Source organism: Taudactylus pleione, unplaced genomic scaffold (assembly GCF_031769625.1).
Source record: "Taudactylus pleione unplaced genomic scaffold, aTauple2 ptg000863l, whole genome shotgun sequence".
In the NCBI taxonomy this organism is placed as follows: domain Eukaryota; kingdom Metazoa; phylum Chordata; class Amphibia; order Anura; family Myobatrachidae; genus Taudactylus; species Taudactylus pleione.
Window position 1 is genome coordinate 240,460 of NW_028285265.1, and position 24,973 is coordinate 265,432.

Genomic DNA, 24,973 nt, shown 5'->3' on the forward strand with positions numbered 1-24,973 from the left:
CAGCAGGGCCCCCAAATGAACCATCCGCTGTGATGGGATGAGAGAGGACTTCTTCCAGTTGATCAACCACCCGTGCGCCTGTAGACAAGCGACCGTCAGCTGGAGATGCTGGATCAGTACCTCCGGTGAGCTTGCCAGCAAGACGAGGTTATCTAGATACGGTAGCAACCGTATCCCCTGGCTCCGAAGGTGAGCCGCCATGACCGCCATCACCTTGGTAAATACCCTTGGTGCCGTGGAGAGGCCAAAGGGTAGAGCCCTGAATTGGTAGTGGTTGTGGAGAATAGCAAACCGCAGAAACCGTTGGTGCGATGTTGCTATAGGCACATGGAGATAGGCGTCTTGGATATCCAGGGAGACCATATAATCCCCCGGTTCCATCGCCAGAATGATGGAACGCAAAGTTTCCATCCTGAATTTGGGAACCCTGAGAAATCTGTTCAGGGACTTCAAATTGAGGATGGGGCGATGAGAGCCATTGGGTTTCTGCACCAGAAACAGCGTAGAGTAATACCCGATCCCACGTTGAGATTGCGGTACGGGTATAATGACCCCCCGCCGTCAGCAAGGCCTCTATGGCTTCCTGACCCTGTAAGGCCTTGGTTTTGTCCTGAGAAGGACTCGTGCAAAAAAACTGGCGAGGCAGCCTGTGCCGAAAAGACAGGGCGTACCCCTGGGAGACCACTTCTCGCACCCAGGCATCCGTGGTGGTATTGTGCCAGCACTGGGCAAATTGAAGAAGTCGGCCTCCCACTCTGGGGTCCCCCAGAGGGAGGCCCATCCCATCATGCAGGAGGCTTATCTTCTTGCTTGGAAGAAGGGCGCCTAGCACTCCAGGCTTGCTTCTTTGGCTTTGAGGCGGTCTTGGTTGCGGACTGCCACGGGAAGGACTAACCCTTTGCCTTGCCCTGAACCCGAAAGGAGCAAAAGGCAGAGCTCCGGACCTTAGCAGGTGTCGTAGCTGAAGGGAGGAAGGCTGACTTGGACTTTGCCAGGGTATCTACTATTTTGTCCAGGTCCGGACCAAATAGTAACTCTCCATTAAAAGGTAAGGCCTCCAAGCCTTTCTTTGAATCAGCGTCTGCTCTCCAAGACCTCAACCACAAGGATCTGCGAGCAGACACTGCTGCCGCCGAAACCCTAGGAGGTCAGCAGGCTAGCATCCAAAGATGCTTCTCCAATGTAGGAAGCGGCATCTCTCATCTGTCCTAACAACGCCCTCTGGACATCCGGAGCTTCATCCGGAAACGTATCCTCCAAGGAGTTGGGCCAACCGTCAATGGCCTTGGCCACCCAGGAGATGGCCATGGACGGCCGGGCTACAGCCCCTGAGAGAATAAATACACTTTAGACAAGTCTCCACCTTCCTGTCCGTAGGATCTTTCAGCGAGGATATAGACGGCAACGGCAAAGTAGCACTCCTGATGAGGCGTGTTACATGGGAATCAACCGCAGGCGGAGTTTCCCATTTCTTACAATGCGCCTCCGGAAACGGATAATTGGACGCCAACCGCTTCTGTGGCAGGAATCGCTTACTGGGCGTCTGCCAGGCCACCGCCATGTGATCCGTCAACTGATCAGACAAGGGGAATGCTGCAGAGGTAACCTTAGCTTTTTCAAAACTAGGATACCTCGACTTGGGAGCGGGTGCCTCATCCTCAATCAGAAGAATGGCCCGCACCGCCCTAACCAGAGCTCACACATTGATGGAAGACTTAGTGTCTACCTCCTGGACTGAGGCATCTGAGGCTGAGTCATCCTGCACCTCACCATCATCCGAGGACCCCTCAGAGTCCGAAAAATGCGCAGCCTGCGCCATAACTGTACGTTTAGATGCCCTGGAGGGCACATCACTGCGCAACATCGACTGAAAAGCCGAAGATGCTGCCGCGAAATCTTGGACAGTGTGGGAAAGCGCATCCACCCAGGGTGGAGGAGCTGCCACAGGAGCCTGAAACGGCACCGCAGCCTGCTGCGCCACAGGGGTGGACTGTATATACATTGGCAACCCCACATAGGGACCAACAGGCTGAGACCTCGGAGGAGTCTGCAATACTTGTGGGACACCCGGGGAATGGGGGTTGGTAGGCTGGGGCAACGCCCTAGTAGGGACGGCAGTGGGGACCGACAGATGGTCCACGATGGACACCAGCACCTGGGAAAACATCGCCCATGGTGGCTCCTGCGACATAGGTTTAGACGCACCAGGGATCGCCTGGCACCGTCCGCACAGGCCGTCCTGCGACAAATCTTCCCTATCCACTCCTGCAGAACAGCGCCTGCAGGAGAACAATACCGGAGCCACAGAGTGCTCAATCTCCTCCTCAGACATGACAGACTATATAGTTAAATATACAGTTATGACATAGGAAGAAAAACTTGCGCACTCACCAGTGTGCTGGACAACAGCCCACAATATGGTACTGTGTGGCACACCACTGTATGTGACGGACCTCACAAATACGTGATTTATATAGGCGAGGTCTGTAGAAACACCCCTACCCCGCACACCTGTAGGGCTTGTAGGAGAAGGAAAGGGATAGGTATAGGCTGACAGTAAGTAGAAATTAGCATAGACAGGCAGCACTAGTAAAAGTCACATACCATGCAGGTATTCAGATTCAGTGTCTGGGAGGGCTATAGTGCTGTGTACACTGTCCTTGTCGGGGGAGAGGTACACAGGGGGACCGGTCCGCGTGCTCCCTGAAGATCTGCGCTGCCACAGAGAAAATGGCTCCTGGAGACCTCAGAGGAGGAATGGCCGAGTAACTGCAGCTCAGCGACGCCAGACTGCGTGCTGAAAGGCGCGCTGAGCTGAGGGGAGGAGCCGCTAGACAGGGAAGGCTTCCTCCCCTGGCTAGCATATTAACCCCCAAGGTTGCCGGCATCCAGCTTGCCGCTTTAATCACCCTGGCGGTCTAGTGGTCTGGCGGGGTATGCCTCCACTGGAGGGGGAGCCCGCCGCCACCGCTAGCGCCCCCGGTCTGTCCCCTAGAACCGGGGGCATGGGACTGCATTTAAGAGGAACCCGCGCACCGCCGCTAATCAGCGGTGCGCGGCTTACCTTGCTCTCCCCGGCGTTTCCGGCAGCAGTCCCGGGGGAAACCAGAGTCCGGCTAGTACAGACTCTGGCTTCCCCCGCCGCGATCCCCAGTTCAGTGCTGGCGTCGCGGCGCCAGCAGGGAGAAGGAGCGGCAGCGTGGGCGTCTGTACAGACAGCCCATCGCTGCCGCTCTGGAGAAAATTACTATAGTTAAAAAAATAAATAAATAAATTTAACTGTTAAAAAAGAAAAGCTTTAGGGGGCTGCTCCTGCAGCCCCCCCCCGCAGGGTGCCCCGACTCCGGCCGGGCACCATCTTAAACTGAGGTGCCTGTGGCTCAGGGGCGGGGTATAGAGGAGGATGGACCCAAGTGCATCCTGGGGGCAGCTAAAAGCTTTAACTCCGTGGTGCCCGAGGATCCAGCTATACCCCAAGGTCACCCTGTGGACCCTGAAGTAGAAAGTTTTCTCCCACGATGCACTTGGGTCTCCCTCCATACCCCGCCCTCGGGTCAGAGGCCCTCAATTTCGTAGCAAGCCAAAGGCCGGAGGAGGATAAAAGAGAGAGAGAAGAAAGTCTGGAACACTCAAGAATCACATTCTCACACAGAAGTAGATGGAAAAACTGGTGACCAGAGCGAAGCCCATATGAAGCACAGGTGAGTCAGGGTGGGTGCCCTGTGGACCCTATGGACTTTGAGAAGAGACAGATAAAAGTTCTTACCATCTCTCTCATTTTCCTCTTCAGGGTCCATAGGCTCCACAGAGAGACCTTGGGGATGTCCCAAAGCAGTCCCTTTAAGGAAGAGGACGCTCCTGTGCAGAGAGGAGAATCCGCCGTCCAAAGGAAGCATCCTGAGAGGCAAAGGTATCAAAAGCATAATAACTCAAAAGAGTCTGGACAGAAGACCATGTGGCCGCCTTACAAAGCTGAACAGCCGAGGCGCCACGCATAGCTGCCCACGAAGGACCCACAGACCGAGTAGAATGAGCAGTAACAGAGGGCGGCACTGGAATGCCCTCATGAGTGTAGGCCTCAGAGATCGTCAAGCGAATCCATCTAGCCAAAGTTTGCTTATTGGCTAACCATCCCTTCTTGTGGAATCCGCAGAGGACAAAAAAGGAGTCTGACTTCCGAAAGGAACTGGTACGGTCCACATATATCCTGAGGGCACATACCACATCCAATGAGGCCTCACCTGCCGAGAGGTCTGGAGAATTAAAAGCCGGCTCAATAATTTCCTCATTAATATGGAAACTAGAAACCACCTTAGGAAGGAACCCAGGGTGAGTCCGAAGCACCGCCCTGTCCTGGAGAAAAACTAGAAATGGGGAATGGCAAGAGAAAGCACCAAAGTCTGACACACTACTGGCGGAAGCAATAGCCAGAAGAAAAACAGTCTTTGCTGTAAGCCATTTCAGATCCACTGAGTCCACAGGTTCAAATGGAGGGCCCTAAGGACAACAGCCAAATCCCAAGGCGCCACAGGAGGGACAAAAGGAGGCCGAATGTGAGGGACACCCCTTAGGGAAGTGCAGATATCAGGAAGAGGAGCAATCTTTTGCTGGAACCACAATGAAAAAGCAGATACATGCACCTTCAGCGAGGCAAGGCAGAGACGAAGATCCAAACCAGTCTGCAGGAAAGCCAAAACTCTGGATATCCGAAAAACCTGGGGATCGTAAGTTTTGGGACCACACCATTTAATGGAGGTGTGCCACACCCTGTGGTAAATCCTGGCAGAGGCTGGTTTACGAGCTGTGAGCATGGTGTTAACCACAGAGCCAGAAAAACCCTTGGACCTCAGTAAGGGATGTCTCAAGAGCCACACCATCAAAGACAGACGACCCACGTTCAGTTAAGGGCAAGGACCTTGAGACAACAGGTCCGGACGTTGAGGCAACAGCAACGGAGTACCGATGGAGAGACTATGAAGATCTGAGTACCAGTGACGTCTGGGCCACGCTGGTGCCTCCTTCCTGTTTGAACTTCCGAAGCACTCGAGGAAGAAGGGAGATTAGAGGGAAGAGGTACGCAAACTGGAAGTACCACTTGACTGATAGAGCATCTACCAAGAGAGCCTTGGCATTTCTTGTCCTGGACCCGAACACTGGCAGTTTGTGATTGTGCCAGGAGGCCATCAGGTCCACGTTTGGAAGGCCCCACCTGTCCACTAGGAGCTGAAACACTTCTTGGTGAAGAGACCATTCCCAGGGATGCATGTCGTGACGGCTGAGGAAGTCTGCTTCCCAATTGAGAACTCCGGGAATGAACACTACCGATATGGCTGGTAGATGGCCTTCCACCCATGTCAGAATGCGCCTGACTTTGAGTTCCTCCTTGGTGGTTGAAGTAAGCCACGGTCATGGCGCTGTCTGACTGAACTTGCACAGGCTTTCCGTGAAGAATGAGTCTGGCTTGTTGCAGGGCCCTGAAGACTGCCCGAAGTTCCAATATGTTGATTGGCAGGGCAGACTCCTCTGCTGTCCATTGCCCCTGAAAGGAGTGTGGACCTGTCACTGCGCCCCAACACTGGAGACTAGTGTCTGTCGTCAGGAGGACCCAGTCCAGAATCCAAAAGGGGCGCCCCCTGGTGAGGTGGCCTGTCTGCTGCCACCAAGCAAGAGACAGATGCACCTCTGGAGAGAGCACCGTCTTTTTTGTCTTTATCCGATGAGGTAATCCATCCCACCTGGAGAGGATCAATTTCTGTAGAGGCCGGGAATGAAACTGTCCATATTCCACCATGTCGAAAGTCGATACCATGGATCCTAGTAACTGCATTGCTGTGTGAATGGACACTTGGAGGCATCTGCGCACTCGCATCTGCAAAGTGGAGATCTTTTCCTCAGTCAGAAAGATCCGCTGCTGTTGTGAATTCAACAGAGCTCCCAGATGGAGCATCCTTTGAGATGGGATCAGGGAGGACTTCTTCCAATTGATCAACCACCCATGCATCTGTAGCATAGATATTGTCAGCTGTAGGTGGTGGTGAAGTACTGTACCTCTGGAGACCCTGCAAACAGTAAAAGGTCGTCCAGGTAGGGTAACAGGGGGACCCCCCTGCAGCCGCAGATGGGCAGCCATTACCGCCATAATTTTGGTAAACACCGGATGTGCAGTAGAGAGGCCAAACGGTAGACCCCAAAACTGAAAATGTGGTTGCAGAACAGCAAACCTGAGAAAACGCTGGTGAGCTGAAGCAATTGGAATATACAGGTATGCATCCTGAATATCCAGAGACACCATAAAATCCTCAGGTTCCATAGCCAGTATGATGGAACGTAGGGTTTCCATCCTGAACCGAGGTACCCTGAGGAATTTGTTCAGGGACTTGAGATTTAGTATAGGCCGATGGGATCCGTTCGGTGTTTGAACCAAAAAGAGATTGGAATAATAACCCGTTCCCCTCTGGGGCAACGGGACAGGTATTATGAACCCTGCTTGAAGCAAGGATTGTATGACCTTCTGGATTTGTAAGGCATTGTCTTTGTCCGACTGAAGGTGGTGCAGAAAAACTGATGGGGAGAGGTCTCCTGCGGAAGGAGAGGGCGTACCCGTGAGAGACCACTTCTCTTACCCAGGTGTCTGTGGTGGTCTGATACCAGTACTGGGCGAAATGAAGAAGTCGGCCTCCCACCCTGGGATCCCCCAAGGGGAGACCCGTCCGTCAGGCCGAGGGTTTGTCGTCAGGCTTGGTAGCCGGACGTCTCGCACTCCAAGCTTGCTTCTTGGGCTTGGCAGTCTTCTTGGAGACTGACGGCCTAGGAAAAAGACTGACCTTTAGGCTTACCTTGGGGCCGATAGATCCGAAAGGACGAGGTCCGAGACCCAGAGGGAACAGGAGCAGAATGCAGACACGCCGACTTAGCTGCGCCAACATATCCACAATCTTATCCAAGTCAGGAACAAACAGAACCTTACCGTTATAAGGTAAACATTCTAAACCCTTCTTGGAGTCCGCATCTGCAATCGCCGCCATCAAAATCCTGGAAGTCAAGAGGCTGACATCGAAAGCAGCCTCGTTATTATATGTAGCTGAATCTCGGATGTTGCCCACTAGATTCACTTGCTCGCTGGTAGCATCTGACCCTTAGCCCTGGAGGAAAGGACTCGAGGTGACCCACCACTTACCTTCTCCACATAGCACCCAGCTGCAGTCCAGGGATCCTCGTGGGGTCCCTGCTAGCCAAGACCCCGGAGGCCCGCCAAGATCCCCAGATTAGTACCAGCGTCTCGGCACCAGCGGGGTGACGGAGCGGCAGCGCAGACGTCCCCTGGACTGTCCACTAGAAATGACGAATATTCTTTAAAAATAAAAAATCATCAGGGGCTGCCCCCCGCGTATTAGTGACCCGTCTCCGGCCGGGTACCAACGAAACTGAGGTGCCTCTGGCCCAGGGGCGGTGTATGGAGGGAGACCCAAGTGCATCCTGGGAGAAAAATTTACTGCGTAAGGTGCCCGGATAACTCTACATCACCTATACTCCAAGGTCTCCCTTTGGACCCTGAAGAGGAAAGAAACCTTTTGGTGAACGCATTGGAACTCACCCAGGTCAAGTACAAAGTTTCCCTCTAGTGCATATGAAAAGTGGATTTCCATGTATGATTGAGTAAATCTCTTTTCTTCTGTGGGACTTAACAGAATATCTCAGTAGCTCCCAGTGGAATACCGAAAAAACTCGTCATTGTTTTCCGTGTGACATCTGGGAGTGCGTAATTGTGCACCTAGCAGCGCTTGTGGACTACTCTATGTTTTATATAGCCCAAATACTCAATGATCATCACACACCGGCACAGACTCTCAGGAAATAAGAGACAGACATCTTATGAAATGACCTGGTTGTATTTACAAAAATAACATCTAAAATGTCTGTGATTCTTTCTTCAAACCTACAAATACCAGTCAGGGACCCTCACGTGATGGGGTGCACCATTGGCCAATGCTTCTTATTGCCAGGAAGTTGATAAAATGAAAATGTTGTTTTGAAAATGTTCATATTAATAAAAAAACACGATACAAAGTTGTGCTCCCTGCGATTCACAATCTCAGAAATGTGACGTCACTCTCTCGATTTCCAGCAAATCTTCCAAAATCTGAAAAGAAATGAGAAAAAAACTCATGAAACACAAGCCCAGAGCGTGAAGTGCCTGGCAAACCATGGCACTAATTCCATGGTTTGAGGACTGTATACTCCCATGGATATAGGGGGCAGGTGTGGAGACCGTATACTCCCATGGAATTAGTGGCCACGTGTGGGGACTGTATACTCCCATGGAATTAGCGGCCATGTGTGGGGACTGTATACTCCCATGGAATTAGCGGCCAGGTGTGGGGACTGTATACTCCCATGGAATTAGCGCCATGGTTTGGGGACTGTATACTCCCATGGAATTAGCGCCATGGTTTGGGGACCGTATACTCCCATGGAATACGGTCCCCAAACCATGGTGCTATATCGATGGGAGTATACGGTCCCCAAACCATGGCGCTAATTCCATGGGAGTATACAGTCCCCAAACCATGGCGCTAATTCCATGGGAGTATACAGTCCCCACACCTGGCCGCTAATTCCATGGGAGTATACAGTCCCCACACATGGCCGCTAATTCCATGGGAGTATACAGTCCCCACACGTGGCCACTAATTCCATGGGAGTATACGGTCCCCACACCTGGCCCCTAATTCCATGGGAGTATACTGTCCCACACCTGGCCCCTAATTCCATGGGAGTATACTGTCCCCACACCTGGCCCCTAATTCCATGGAAACAAAAGCAACAATAAGAGATCAACACACTGAACATTATAGATCTGTCCTTACTATGTCGGTTGTGGTTCCGATCTTCTTGGCCAGCTCGCTCCGTTCCATGGTGCTGAGATATAGGTATCGGTTCAGAAGTTCCCCATCTAGAACGTTCCTCACAGCGTTCTGTAGATTGCGGCGGCTGCTGTGCAACATTCTGAGACAATCAGACAATGCAAGAAATGTGAGAGCGTTAGAGAAATGACCGCGCACCTGACCACACAGCTACAGTGCCGCTCTCAAACAGAGAGTCAACAAAAAGAAGAAATAAATACGCAGAGTGGAGACTGTGCAGCCGATATTCTACAGCATGAAAGATCATTCACCATAGATGAGCTCATCAGTGCAGGCTGTTCTCTAGGGATGTGTAATAAAAGTCCCCATCACCCAGCGCTGTGTATATTACTGTGTTAGTAAGGACCCTGCCCCCATCACCCAGCGCTGTGAATATTACTGTGTTAGTAAGGACCCTGCCCCCATCACCTAGCATTGTGTATATTACTGTGTTAGTAAGGACCCTGCCCCCATCACTGTGTATATTACTGTGTTAGTGAGGACCCTGCCCCCATCACCTAGCACTGTGTATATTACTGTGTTAGTACGGACCCTGCCCAAGTTACCCAGCGCTGTGTATATTACTGTGTTAGTACGGACCCTGCCCCCATCACCCAGCACTGTGTATATTACTGTGTTAGTAAGGACCCTGCCCCCATCACCTAGCACTGTGTATATTACTGTGTTAGTAAGGACCCTGCCCCATCACCCAGCATTGTGTATATTACTGTGTTAGTAAGGACCCTGCCCCCATCACCCAGCACTGTGTATATTACTGTGTTAGTAAGGATCCTGCCCCCATCACCTAGCACTGTGTATATTACTGTGTTAGTAAGGACCCTGCCCCCATCACCTAGCATTGTGTATATTACTGTGTTAGTAAGGACCCTGCCCCCATCACCCAGCACTGTGTATATTACTGTGTTAGTAAAGACCCTGCCCCCATCACCCAGCACTGTGTATATTACGGTGTTCGTACGGACCCCGCCCCCATCACCCAGCACTGTGTATATTACTATGTTCGTATGGACCCTGCCCCCATCACCCATCACTGTGTATATTACTGTGTTAGTACGGACCCTGACCCCATCACCCATCACTGTGTATATTACTGTGATAGTAAGGACCCTGCCCCCATCACCTAGCATTGTGAAAATTACTGTGTTAGTACGGACCCTGCCCCCATCACCCAGCACTGTGTATATTACTGTGTTAGTAAGGACCCAGCCCCCATCACCCAGCACTGTGTATATTACTGTGTTACTAAGGACTTTGCCCCCATCACCTAGCATATTACTGTGTTAGTAAGGACCCTGCCCCCATCACCCAGCATATTACTGTTAGTAAGGACCCTGTCCCCCTCACCTAGCACTGTGTATATTGCTGTGTTAGTAAGGACCCTGCCCCCATCACTGTGTATATTACTGTATTAGAACCCTGCCCCCATCACTGTGTATATTACTGTGTTAGTAAGGACCCTGCTCCCATCACCCAGCACTGTGTATATTACTGTGTTAGTAAGGACCCTGCCCCCATCACTGTGTATATTACTGTGTTAGTAAGGACCCTGCCCCCATCACCCAGCACTGTGCATATTACTGTGTTAGTAAGGACCCTGCCCCCATCACCCAGCACTGTGTATATTACTGTGTTAGTAAGGACCCTGCCCCCATCACCCAGCATTGTGTATATTACTGTGTTAGTACGGACCTTGCCCCCATCACCCAGCACTGTGTATATTACTATGTTAGTAAGGACCCTGCCCCCATCACCCAGCACTGTGTATATTACGGTGTTAGTAAGGACCTGCCCCCATCACTGTGTATATTACTGTGTTAGTAAGGACCCTGCCCCCATCACCCAGCACTGTGTATATGACTGTGTTAGTAAGGACCCTGCCCCCATCACCCAGCACTGTGCATATTACTGTGTTAGTAAGGACCCTGCCCCCATCACCCAGCACTGTGTATATTACTGTGTTAGTAAGGACCCTGCCCCCATCACCCAGCACTGTGTATATTACTGTGTTAGTAAGGACCCTGCCCCCATCACCCAGCACTGTGTATATTACTGTGTTAGTAAGGACCCTGCCCCCATCACCCAGCACTGTGTATATTACTGTGTTAGTAAGGACCCTGCCCCCATCACCCAGCCCTGTGTATATTACTGTGTTAGTAAGGACCCTGCCCCCATCACCTAGCATTGTGTATATTACTGTGTTAGTACGGACCCTGACCCCATCACCCATCACTGTGTATATTACTGTGTTAGTGAGGACCCTGCCCCCATCACCTAGCATTGTGTATATTACTGTGTTACTAAAGACCCTGCCCCCATCACTGTGTATATTACTGTGTTAGTACGGACCCTGCCCCCATCACCTAGCATTGTGTATATTACTGTGTTAGTAATGACCCTGCCCTAATCACCCAGCACTGTGTATATTACTGTGTTAGTAAGGACATTGCCCCCATCACCCAGCACTATGTATATTACTGTGTTAGTAAGGACCCTGCCCCCATCACCCAGCACTGTGTATATGACTGTGTTAGTAAGGACCCTGCCCCCATCATCTAGCATTGTGTATATTACTGTGTTAGTAAGGACCCTGCCCCCATCACCTAGCATTGTGTATATTACTGTGTTAGTAAGGACCCTGCCCCCATCACTGTGTATATTACTGTGTAAGTAAGGACCCTGCCCCCATCACCCAGCACTGTGTATATTACTGTGTTAGTAAGGACCCTGCCCCCATCACCCAGCATTGTGTATATTACTGTGTTAGTACGGACCTTGCCCCCATCACCCAGCACTGTGTATATTACTATGTTAGTAAGGACCCTGCCCCCATCACCCAGCACTGTGTATATTACGGTGTTAGTAAGGACCTGCCCCCATCACCCAGCACTGTGTATATTACTGTGTTAGTAAGGACCCTGCCCCCATCACTGTGTATATTACTGTGTTAGTAAGGACCCTGCCCCCATCACCCAGTGCTGTGTATATTACTGTGTTAGTAAGGACCCTGCCCCCATCACCCAGCACTGTGTATATTACTGTGTTAGTAAGGACCCTGCCCCCATCACCCAGCACTGTGTATATTACTGTGTTAGTAAGGACCCTGCCCCCATCACCTAGCATTGTGTATATTACTGTATTAGTACGGACCCTGACCCCATCACCCATCACTGTGTATATTACTGTGTTAGTGAGGACCCTGCCCCCATCACCTAGCATTGTGTATATTACTGTGTTACTAAAGACCCTGCCCCCATCACTGTGTATATTACTGTGTTAGTACGGACCCTGCCCCCATCACCCAGCACTGGGTATATTACTGTGTTAGTAAGGACCCTGTCTCCATCACCTTGCATTGTGTATATTACTGTGTTAGTAATGACCCTGCCCTAATCACCCAGCACTGTGTATATTACTGTGTTAGTAAGGACATTGCCCCCATCACCCAGCACTATGTATATTACTGTGTTAGTAAGGACCCTGCCCCCATCACCCAGCACTGTGTATATTACTGTGTTAGTAAGGACCCTGCCCCCATCACCCAGCACTGTGTATATTACTGTGTTAGTAAGGACCCTGCCCCCATCACTGTGTATATTACTGTGTTAGTAATGACCCTGCCCCCATCACCCAGCATTGTGGATATTACTGTGTTAGTACGGACCCGGCCCCCATCACTGTGTATATTACTGTGTTAGTAAGGACCCTGCCCCCATCACCTAGCATTGTGTATATTACTGTGTTAGTACGGACCCTGCCCCCATCACCCAGCACTGTGTATATTACTGTGTTAGTAAGGACCCTGCCCCCATCACCCAGCACTGTGTATATTACTGTGTTAGTAAGGACCCTGCCCCCATCACCCAGCACTGTGTATATTACTGTGTTAGTAATGACCCTGCCCTAATCACCCACACTGTGAATATTACTGTGCTAGTAAGGATCCTCCCCATATTATAGAGCTGTTTAGCTGTGTGGACAGTTACCTAAATGCCCGGGGGTTCAGCCCGGCATGGTGGGGTAACATAGTGGTCAGAGCATTCTGTAACATGAGCAGCCTCCGGTAAGTCTTCTCCTGCATGGGAAGCAGAAGTCCTAGTCCGCCATCCAAGGTCGCAAACCAAGTGATCTGCTTATTGTCCCACAGAGCTGTTTTGCGACTTGACCCTTCACTGGTTCCACGGCATGGTGTCCTCCAGAATGCATTGACGTGGGACCCCACATGAAAGTCTGCACGTCTCAGAAGACGCAATCCACCAAAACTTTCCTTTGCTGAAAAAAAGTAAAGAGGGAAAAACTGTAAATGCTACAAAATATAGAACTGTGCGAGGACTATAGGAACCAGCTAACCCTGTCCTGGGCACATTAACGCTGGATACCGCACATGGCAGAGACATGGCACATAGGAGAGATAGCGAGACACGGCACATAGGAGAGAGAGCAGAGACACGGCACATAGGAGAGAGAGCAGAGACACGGCACATAGGAGAGACACGGCACACAGGAGAGACACGGCACACAGGAGAGACACGGCACACAGGAGAGACACGGCACACAGGAGAGACACGGCACACAGGAGAGACACGGCACACAGGAGAGACACGGCACACAGGAGAGACACGGCACACAGGAGAGACACGGCACACAGGAGAGACACGGCACACAGGAGAGATAGCAGAGACACGGCACATAGGAGAGAGAGCAGAGACACGGCACATAGGAGAGATAGCAGAGACACGGCACATAGGAGAGACTCGGCACATAGGAGAGACTCGGCACATAGGAGAGACACGGCACATAGGGAGAGACACGGCACATAGGGAGAGACACGGCACATAGGGAGAGACACGGCACATAGGGAGAGACACGGCACACAGGAGAGACACGGCACACAGGAGAGACACGGCACACAGGAGAGACACGGCACACAGGAGAGACACGGCACACAGGAGAGACACGGCACACAGGAGAGACACGGCACACAGGAGAGACACGGCACACAGGAGAGACACGGCACACAGGAGAGATAGCAGAGACACGGCACATAGGAGAGATAGCAGAGACACGGCACATAGGAGAGAGAGCAGAGACACGGCACATAGGAGAGATAGCAGAGACACGGCACATAGGAGAGACTCGGCACATAGGAGAGACTCGGCACATAGGAGAGACTCGGCACATAGGAGAGACACGGCACATAGGAGAGACACGGCACATAGGAGAGACTCGGCACATAGGAGAGACTCGGCACATAGGAGAGACTCGGCACATAGGAGAGACACGGCACATAGGGAGAGACACGGCACATAGGAGAGGTAGCAGAGACACGGCACATAGGAGAGATAGCTGAGACACGGCACATAGGAGAGATAGCTGAGACACGGCACATAGGAGAGATAGCAGAGACAGGGCACATAGGAGAGATAGCAGAGACACAGCACATAGGAGAGACACGGCACATAGGAGAGATAGCAGAGACAGGGCACATAGGAGAGATAGCAGAGACAGCACATAGGAGAGACACGGCACATAGGAGAGATAGCAGAGACAGGGCACATAGGAGAGATAGCAGAGACACAGCACATGGCAGAGGTAAGAGATGCAGGACGATCTGGGATGGACCCTCTCACCTGCTGGAAGGTACATGTAGAGGTGAAGGTTCCTGTCTCGATCAGACACTAGAAGAAGAAAAAATAAAGCTATTGATATAAGCGCAGATGGGAAAGTCCCATGTACTAATATTTCTGCTGCACTGATCACTCACCCAGGAATCCAAGCTGAGAGTTATCCACCAGGAATTCCACACTGTACACCTCAAGTGGCTTCACATCCTGTGTGCAAAGGAGGAATGTCAGGAAACAGGAAGTAATGGGAGCAGGGTGGGTCATCATAGAGGAGGGGGGTCAGGAAACAGGCAGTAATGGGAGCAGGGTGGGTCATCACAGAAGGGGACCCGGAAACAGGCAGAAATGGGAGCAGGGTGGGTTATCATAGAGGGGGGCCAGGAAACAGGCAGAAATGGGAGCAGGGTGGGTCAGTTTAGAGGAGGGGGGCCAGGAAACAGGAAGTAATGGGAGCAGGGAGGGTCATCACAGAGGAGGGGGGTAAGGAAACAGGCAGTAATGGGAGCAGGGAGGGTCATCACAGAGGAGAGGGGCCAGGAAATAGGTGGTAATGGGAGCAGGGTGGATCAGTTTAGAGGAGGGGGGCAGGAAACAGGCAGTAATGGGAGCAGGGTGGGTCATCACAGAGGAGGGGGGCGAGGAAACAGGCAGTAATGGGAGCAGGGTGGGTTATCATAGAGGAGGGGGGCCAAGAAACAGGCAGTAATGGGAGCAGGGTGGGTCATCATAGAGGAGAAGGGTCAGGAAACAGGCAGTAATGGGAGCAGGGTGGGTCATCATAGAGGAGAAGGGTCAGGAAACAGGCAGTAATGGGAGCAGGGTGGGTCAGGAAACAGGCAGTAATGGGAGCAGGGTGGGTCATCATAGAGGAGAAGGGTCAGGAAACAGGCAGTACTGAGATCAGGGTGGGTCATCACAGAGGAGGGGGTCAGGAAACAGGCAGTACTGAGATCAGGGTGGGTCATCATAGAGGAGGAATGTCAGGAAACAGGCAGTAATGGGAGCAGGGTGGGTCATCATAGAGGAGGGGGGTCAGGAAACAGGCAGTAATGGGAGCAGGGTGGGTCATTACAGAGGAGGGGGGGTCAGGAAACAGGCGGTAATGGGAGCAGGGTGGGTCATCACAGAGGAGGAATGTCAGGAAACAGGCAGTAATGGGAGCAGGGTGGGTCATAACAGAGGAGGGGGGCCAAGAAAGAGGCAGTAATAGGAGCAGGGTGGATCATCACAGAGGGGGGGGTCAGGAAACAGGCAGTAATGGGAGCAGGGTGGGTCATCACAGAGGAGGGGGGCTAAGAAACAGGCAGTAATGGGAGCAGGGTGGGTCATCATAAAGGATAGGGCCAAGGACACAGCCAGTAATAGGAGCAGGGTGGGTCATCACAGAGGGGGGGGTCAGGAAACAGGCAGTAATGGGAGCAAGGTGGGTCAGGAAACAGGCAGTAATGGGAGCAGGGTGGGTCATCATAGAGGAGAAGGGTCAGGAAACAGGCAGTAAAGAGAGCAGGGTTGGTCATCATAGAGGAGGGGGGTTAGGAAACAGGCAGTAATGGGAGCAAGGTGGGTGATCATAGAGGAGGGGGGCCAGGAAACAGGCAGTAATGGGAGCAGGGTGGGTCATAACAGAGGAGGGGGGCCAGGAAACAGGTAGTAATGGGAGCAGGGTGGGTCGTCACAGAGGAGGGGGGCCAGGAAACAGGCAGTAATGGGAGCAGGGTGGGTCATCACAGAGGAGGGGGGCTAGGAAACAGGAAGTAATGGGAGCAGGGTGGGTCATCATAGAATAGGGGGGTTAGGAAACAGGCAGTAATGGGAGCAGGGTGGGTCATCATAGAGGAGGGGGGGAAAGAAACAGGCAGTTATGAGAGCAGGGTGGGTCATCAAAGAGGAGGGGGTTCAGGAAACAAGCAGTAATAGGAGCAGGGTGGGTCATCACAGAGGGGGGCCAGGAAACAGGCAGTAATGAGAGCAGGGTGGGTCATCACAGAGGACAGGGGTAAGGAAACAGGCAGTAATGGAAGCAGGGTGGTCAGGAAACAGGCAGTTAAGGGAGCAGGGTGGGTCATCACAGAGGAGGGGGGTCAGGAAATAGGCAGTAATGGGAGCAGGGTGGGTCATTACAGAAGAGGGGGGTCAGGAAACAGGCAGTAATGGGAGCAGGGTGGGTCATCACAGAGGAGAGTGGTCAGGAAACAGGCAGTAATGGGAGCAGGGTGGGTCATCATAGAGGAGGGGGGTCAGGAAACAGGCAGTAATTGGAAGCAGGGTGGGTTATCACAGAGGAGGGGGGTCAGGAAACAGGCAGTAATGGGAGCAGGGTGGGTCATCACAGAGGAGGGAGGTCAGGAAACAGGCAGTAATGGGAGCAGGGTGGGTCATCATAGAGGAGGGGGGTCAGGAAACAGGCAGTAATGGGAGCATGGTGGGTCATCACAGAGGAGGGGGGGTCAGGAAACAGGCAGTTAAGGGAGCAGGGTGGGTCATCACAGAGGAGGGGGGACAGGAAACAGGCAGTAATGGGAGCAGGGTGGGTTATCATAGAGGAGGAATGTCAGGAAACAGGTGGTAATGGGAGCAGGGTGGGTCATCACAGAGGGGGAATGACAGGAAATAGGCAGTAATGGGAGCAGGGTGGTTCATCACAGAGGAGGGGGCCAGGAAACAGGCGGTAATGGGTGTAGGGTGGGTCATCACAGAAGGGGACCAGGAAATAGGTGGTAATGGGAGCAGGGTGGGTCATCACAGAGGAGGAATGTTAGGAAACAGGCAGTAATGGGAGCAGGGTGGGTCATCATAGAGGAGGGGGGTCAGGAAACAGGCAGTAATGGGAGCAGGGTGGGTCATCAAAGAGGAGAAGGGTCAGGAAACAGGTGGTAATGGGAGCAGGGTGGGTCATCACAGAGGAATGCCAGGAAACAGGCAGTAATGGGAGCAGGTTAGGTCATTATAGAGGGGGAATGTCAGGAAACAGGCAGTAATGGGAGCAGGGTGGGTCATCACAGAGGAGGGGAGCCAGGAAACAGGCAGTAATAGGAGCAGGGTGGGTCATCACAGAGGAGGGGGGTCAGGAAACCGGCAGTAATGGTAGCAAGGTGGGTCATCATAGAGGAGGGGGGTCAGGAAACGGGCAGTAATGGGAGCAGGGTGGGTCATCATAGAGGAGGGGGGCCAAGAAACACGCAGTAATGGGAGCAGGGTGGGTCATCATAGAGGGGGGTGTCACGAAACAAGCAGTAATGGGAGCAGGGTGGGTCATCATAGAGGAGAGGGGCCAAGAAACAGGCAGTAATGGGAGCAGGGTGGGTCATCACAGAGAAGGGGAGCCAGGAAACAGGCAGTAATGGGAGCAGGGTGGGTCATCACAGAGGAGGAATGTCAGGAAACAGGCAGTTATGGGACCAGGGAGGGTCAGGAAACAGGTGGCAATGGGAGCAGGGTGGGTCATTACAGAGGAGAGGGGTAAGGAAACAGGCAGTAATGTGAGCAGGGTGGGTCATCACAGAGGAGAGGGGTCAGGAAGCAGGCAGTAATGGGATCAGGGTGGGTCATCATAGAGTAAGGGGGTCAGGAAACAGGTGGTAATGGGAGCAGGGTGGGTCATCACAGAGGAGGGGGGTCAGGAAATAGGCAGTAATAGGAGCAGGGTGGGCCATCACAGAGAAGGGTCAGGAAACAGGTGGTAATGGGAGCAAGGTGGGTCATCACAGAGAAGGGTCAGGAAACAGGTGGTAATGGGAGCAGGGTGGGTCATCACAGAGAAGGGTCAGGAAACAGGTGGTAATGGGAGCAGGGTGGGCCATGACAGAGGAGAAGGGTCAGAAAACAGGTGGTAATGGAAGCAGGGTGGGTCATCACGGAGGAGAAGGGTCAGGAAACAGGTGGTAATGGGAGCAGGGTGGGTCATCACAGAGGAGGGAGGTCAGGAAAAAGGCAGTAATTGGAGCAGGGTGGGTCATCACAGAGAAGGGGGGGGTCAGGAAACAGGTGGTAATGGGAGCAGGGTAGGTCGTCACAAGGGAGGGGAGTTAGAAAAAAGCCAGTAATGGTAGCAGGGTAAACGTTTATCAGTATAGGTCCTAACTACAGATGAATCCTTAGGCACCTTTCCTTTCTATACCATATGGTGCGATTCCTGTGCTCTGCACTCAATTTGCATATAGTGTAATAGTGTAGGTACATTGGATTAGTATTTTGGTGTAACTGAATCACAAAGTCCGTGATACGCTAAATGTATCTATTAGGCGAGATTTGAGGATAGAGAAGGAGGAGAGTACTCACCCTACTGACCAGTGACCACAGTAATCTCTCCTCCAGTTACAGATGTACAGAGAAGGTGGAAAGTACTCACCCTACTGACCAGTGACCACAGTAACCTCTCCTCTAGTTATAGATGTACAGAGAAGGGGGCTGGTACTCACCCTACTGACCAGTGACCACAGTAACCTCTCCTCTAGCTACAGATGTACAAACAAGGAGGAGAGAACCCACCTTGCTGACCAGTGACCACAGTAACCTCTCCTTTAGTTACAAAATTACAGAGAAGGGGCTGGTACTCACCCTACTGACCAGTGACCACAGTAATCTCTCCACAAGCTACAGATGTACAAACAAGGAGGAGAGAACTCACCCTGCTGACCAGTGACCACAGTAACCTCTCCTTTAGTTACAGAATTACAGAGAAGGGGCTGGTACTCACCCTACTGACCAGTGACCACAGTAATCTCTCTCCTTTAGTTACAGATATACAGAGAAGGGGGCTGGTACTCACCCTGATGACCAGTGACCACAGTAATCTCTCCTCTAGTTACAGAATTACAGAGAAGGGGCTGGTACTCACCCTACTGACAAGTGACCACAGTAAAACCCTCCTCTAGTTACAGAATTACAGAGAAGGGGCTGGTACTCACCCTACTGACCAGTGACCACAGTAATCTCTTCTCTAGTTACAGATGTACAGAGAAGGGGGCTGGTACTCACCCTGCTGACCAGTGCCCACAGTAACCTCTCCTCTAGTTACAGATGTACAGAGAAGGAGGAGAGTACTCACCCTGCTGACCAGTGCCCACAGTAATCTCTCCTCTAGTTACAGATGTACAGAGAAGGGGACTGGTACTCACCCTACTGACCAGTGACCACAGTAATCTCTCCTCTAGTTACAGATGTACAGAGAAGGTGGAGAGTACTCACCCTACCGACCAGTGACCACAGTAATCTCTCCTCTAGTTACAGATATACAGAGAAAGGGGCTGGTACTCACCCTACTGACCAGTGACAATAGTAACCTCTCCTCTAGTTACAGATGTACAGAGGAGGAGAGTACTCACCCTGCTGACTAGTGACCACAGTAACCTCTCCTCTAGTTACAGATGTACAGAGAAGGAGGAGAGTACTCACCCTGCTGACCAGTGCCCACAGTAATCTCTCCTCTAGTTACAGATGTACAGAGAAGGAGGAGAGTACTCACCCTACTGACTAGTGACCACAGTAATCTCTCCTCTAGTTACAGATATACAGAGAAGGAGGCTGGTACTCACCCTACTGACTAGTGACCACAGTAACCTCTCCTCTAGTTACAGATGTACAGAGGAGAAGAGTACTCACCCTACTGACCAGTGACCACAGTAATCTCTCCTCTAGTTACAGAATTACAGAGAAGGGGCTGGTACCCACTCTTCTGACCAGTGACTACAGTAATCTCTCCTCTTGTTACAGATGTAAAGAGATGGTGGAGAGTACTCACCCTACTGATCAGTGACCACAGTAATCTCTCCTCTAGTTACAGATGTACAGAGAAGGGGGCTGGTACTCACCCTGCTGACCAGTGCCCACAGTAACCTCTCCTCTAGTTACAGATGTACAGAGAAGGAGGAGAGTACTCACCCTGCTGACCAGTGCCCACAGTAATCTCTCCTCTAGTTACAGATGTACAGAGAAGGAGGAGAGTACTCACCCTACTGACCAGTGACCACAGTAATCTCTCCTCTAGTTACAGATGCACAGAGAAGGAGGAAAGTACTCATCCTACTGACCAGTGACCACAGTAACCTCTCCTCTAGTGACAGATATACAGAGAAAGTGGAGAGTACTCACCCTACTGACCAGTGACCACAGTAACCTCTCCTCTAGTTACAGATATACAGAGAACTCACCCTGCTGACCAGTGACCAAAGTAATCTCTCCACTAGTTACAGATGTACAGAGAAGGAGGAGAGTACTCAACCTGCTGACCAGTGACCACAGTAACCACTCCTCTAGATACAGAATTACAGAGAAGGTGGAGAGTACTCAACCTGCTGACCAGTGACCACAGTACCCTCTCCTCTAGTTACAAATATACAGAGAAGGGGGCTAGTACTCACCCTGCAGACCAATAACTACAGTAATCTCTCCTCTAGTTACAGATATACAGAGGAGGAGGAGAACTCACCCTGCTGACCAGTGACCACAGTAACCTCTCCTCTAGTTACAGATGTAAAGAGATGGTGGAGAGTACTCACCCTACTGATCAGTGACCACAGTAATCTCTCCTCTAGTTACAGATGTACAGAGAGAGGAGGAGGGTACTAACCCTACTGACCAGTGACCACAGTAATCTCTCCTCTAGTTACAGATATACAGAGGAGGAGGAGAACTCACCCTGCTGACCAGTGACCACAGTAATCTCTCCTCTAGTGACAGGTATACAGAGAAAGTGGAGAGTACTCACCCTACTGACCAGTGACCACAGTAACCTCTCCTCTAGATACAGATATACAGAGAAGAGAACTCACCCTGCTGACCAGTGACCACAGTAACCTCTCCTCTAGTTACAGATATACAGAGAAAGCGGAGAGTACTCACCGTACTGACCAGTGACCACAGTAACCTCTCCTCTAGTTACGGAAGTACAGAAAAGGGGGCTGGTACTCACCCTGATGACTAGTGACCACTGTAACCTCTCCTCTAGTTACAGATATACAGAGAAGGGGGCTGGTACTCATCCTACTGACCAGTGACCTCAGTAATCTCTTCTCTAGTTACAGATGTACAGAGGAGGATAGTACTCACCCTGCTGACTAGTGACCACAGTAACCTCTCCTCTAGATACAGAATTACAGAGAAGGTGGAGAGTACTCACCCTACTGACCAGTGACCACAGTAACCTCTCCTCTAGTTACAGATACACAGAGAAGGGGGCTGGTACTCACCCTACTGACCAGTGACTACAGTAACCTCTCCTCTAGTTACAGGTGTACAGAGGAGAAGAGTACTCACCCTACTGACCAGTGACTACAGTAATCTCTCCTCTAGTTAGAGATATACAGAGGAGGAGGAGAGTACTCACCCTACTGACCAGTGACCACAGTAATCTCTCCTCTAGTTACAGAGAATGGGAGAGTACTCACCCTGCTGACCAGTGACCACAGTAAGCTCTCCTCTAGTTACAGATATACAGAGAAGGGGGCTGGTACTCACCCAGCTGACCAATGACTACAGTAATCTCTCCTCTAGTTAGAGATATACAGAGGAGGAGGAGAGTACTCACCCTACTGACCAGTGACCACAGTAATCTCTCCTCTAGTTACAGATATACAGAGAAGGGGGCTGGTACTCACGCTGCTGACCAGTGACCACAGTAACCTCTCCTCTAGTTACAAAATTAAAGAGAAGGGGCTGGTACTCACCCTGCTGACCAGTGACTACAATAATCTCTCCTCTAGTTACAGATGTGCAAAGAAGGAGGAGAGTACTCACCTTGCTGACCACTGACCACAGTAACCTCTCCTTTAGATAAAGAATTACATAGAAGGTGGAGAGAACTCACCCTACTCACCAGTGACCACAGTAACCTCTCCTCTAGTTACAGATATACAGAGAAGGTGGAGAGTACTCACCCTACTGACCAGTGACTACAGTAAGCTCTCCGACTAGTTACAGATATACAGAGAAGGGGGCTGGTACTCACCCTTCTGACCAATGACTACAGTAACCTCTCCTCTAGTTACAGATGTAAAGAGAAGGTGCAGAGTACTCACCCTACTGATCAGTGACCACAGTAATCTCTCCTCTAGTTACAGATGTACAGAGAAGGTGGCGAGAACTCACCCTACTGACCAGTGACCACAGGAAATATCTCCTCTAGTTACAGGTATACAGAGGAGGAGGAGGAGGAGAACTCACCCTGCTGACCAGTGCCCACAGTAATCTCTCCTCTAGTTACAGATGTACAGAGAAGGAGGAGAGTACTCACCCTACTGACCAGTGACCACAGTAATCTCTCCTCTAGTTACAGATGCACAGAGAAGGAGGAAAGTACTCATCCTACTGACCAGTGACCACAGTAACCTCTCCTCTAGTGACAGATATACAGAGAAAGTGGAGAGTACTCACCCTACTGACCAGTGACCACAGTAACCTCTCCTCTAGTTACAGATATACAGAGAAGGAGAAGATAACTCACCCTGCTGACCAGTGACCAAAGTAATCTCTCCACTAGTTACAGATGTACAGAGAAGGAGGAGAGTACTCAACCTGCTGACCAGTGACCACAGTAACCACTCCTCTAGATACAGAATTACAGAGAAGGTGGAGAGTACTCAACCTGCTGACCAGTGACCACAGTACCCTCTCCTCTAGTTACAAATATACAGAGAAGGGGGCTAGTACTCACCCTGCAGACCAATAACTACAGTAATCTCTCCTCTAGTTACAGATATACAGAGGAGGAGGAGAACTCACCCTGCTGACCAGTGACCACAGTAACCTCTCCTCTAGTTACAGATGTAAAGAGATGGTGGAGAGTACTCACCCTACTGATCAGTGACCACAGTAATCTCTCCTCTAGTTACAGATGTACAGAGAGAGGAGGAGGGTACTAACCCTACTGACCAGTGACCACAGTAATCTCTCCTCTAGTTACAGATATACAGAGGAGGAGGAGAACTCACCCTGCTGACCAGTGACCACAGTAATCTCTCCTCTAGTGACAGGTATACAGAGAAAGTGGAGAGTACTCACCCTACTGACCAGTGACCACAGTAACCTCTCCTCTAGATACAGATATACAGAGGAGAAGAGAACTCACCCTGCTGACCAGTGACCACAGTAACCTCTCCTCTAGTTACAGATATACAGAGAAAGCGGAGAGTACTCACCGTACTGACCAGTGACCACAGTAACCTCTCCTCTAGTTACGGAAGTACAGAAAAGGGGGCTGGTACTCACCCTGATGACTAGTGACCACTGTAACCTCTCCTCTAGTTACAGATATACAGAGAAGGGGGCTGGTACTCACCCTACTGACCAGTGACTACAGTAAGCTCTCCTCTAGTTACAGATGCACAGAGAAGGAGGAAAGTACTCATCCTACTGACCAGTGACCACAGTAACCTCTCGTCTAGTGACAGATATACAGAGAAAGTGGAGAGTACTCACCCTACTGACCAGAGACCACAGTAACCTCTCCTCTAGTTACAGCTATACAGAGAAGGAGAAGAGAATTCACCCTGCTGACCAGTGACCACAGTAACCTCTCCTCTAGTTACAGATGTACAGAGAAGGAGGAGAGTACTCAACCTGCTGACCAGTGAGCACAGTAACCTCTCCTATAGTTACACATATACACAGAAGGGGGCTGGTACTTACCCTACTGACCAGTGACCACAGTAACCTCTCCTCTAGTTACAGATATACAGAGGAGAGAACTCACCCTGCTGACCAGTGACCACAGTAACCTCTCCTCTAGTTACAGATGTACAGAGGAGGAGAGTACTCACCCTGCTGACCAGTGACCACAGTAACCTCTCCTCTAGATACCGAATTACATAGAAGGTGGAGTACTCACCCTACTGACCAGTGACCACAGTAACCTCTCCTCTAGTTACAGATATACAGAGAAAGTGGAGAGTACTCACCCTACTGACCAGTGACCACAGTAATCTCTCTTCTAGTTACAGATGTACAGAGGAGGAGAGTACTCAGCCTGCTGACCAGTGACCACAGTAACCTCCCCTCTAGTTACAGATGTACAGAGAAGGAGGAGAGTACTGACCCTGCTGACCAGTGACCACAGTAATCTCTCCTCCAGTTACAGATGTACAGAGAAGGAGGAGAGTACTCACCCTACTGACCAGTGACCACAGTAATCTCTCCTCCAGTTATAGATGTACAGAGAAGGTGGAGAGTACTCACCCTACTGACCAGTGACCATAGTAATCTCTCCTCCAGTTACAGATGTACAGAGAAGGTGGAGAGTACTCACCCTACTGACCAGTGACCACAGTAACCTCTCCTCTAGTTACAGATGTTCAGAGGAGGAGAGTACTCACCCTGCTGACCAGTGACCACAGTAACCTCTCCTCTAGATACCGAATTACATAGAAGGTGGAGTACTCACCCTACTGACCAGTGACCACAGTAACCTCTCCTCTAGTTACAGATATACAGAGA

At 51.1% G+C, this 24,973-nt stretch overlaps 1 protein-coding gene across 1 annotated transcript in view; it reads right to left on the reverse strand.

The window, feature by feature from the left end:
- Positions 1-7,870: 7,870 nt before the first annotated feature.
- Positions 7,871-24,973, reverse strand: part of CPSF1 (cleavage and polyadenylation specific factor 1) — a 264,399-nt gene continuing 247,296 nt past the window's right edge. The window contains exons 33-37 of the mRNA XM_088458900.1: positions 14,686-14,752; positions 14,552-14,599; positions 12,908-13,193; positions 8,868-9,006; positions 7,871-8,140 (exon numbers count right to left, since the gene is read on the reverse strand). Coding sequence (XP_088315026.1) covers positions 8,093-8,140; positions 8,868-9,006; positions 12,908-13,193; positions 14,552-14,599; positions 14,686-14,752 — 588 coding nt within the window. The 3' untranslated portion in view covers positions 7,871-8,092. The remainder of the gene's footprint in view (positions 8,141-8,867; positions 9,007-12,907; positions 13,194-14,551; positions 14,600-14,685; positions 14,753-24,973) is intronic.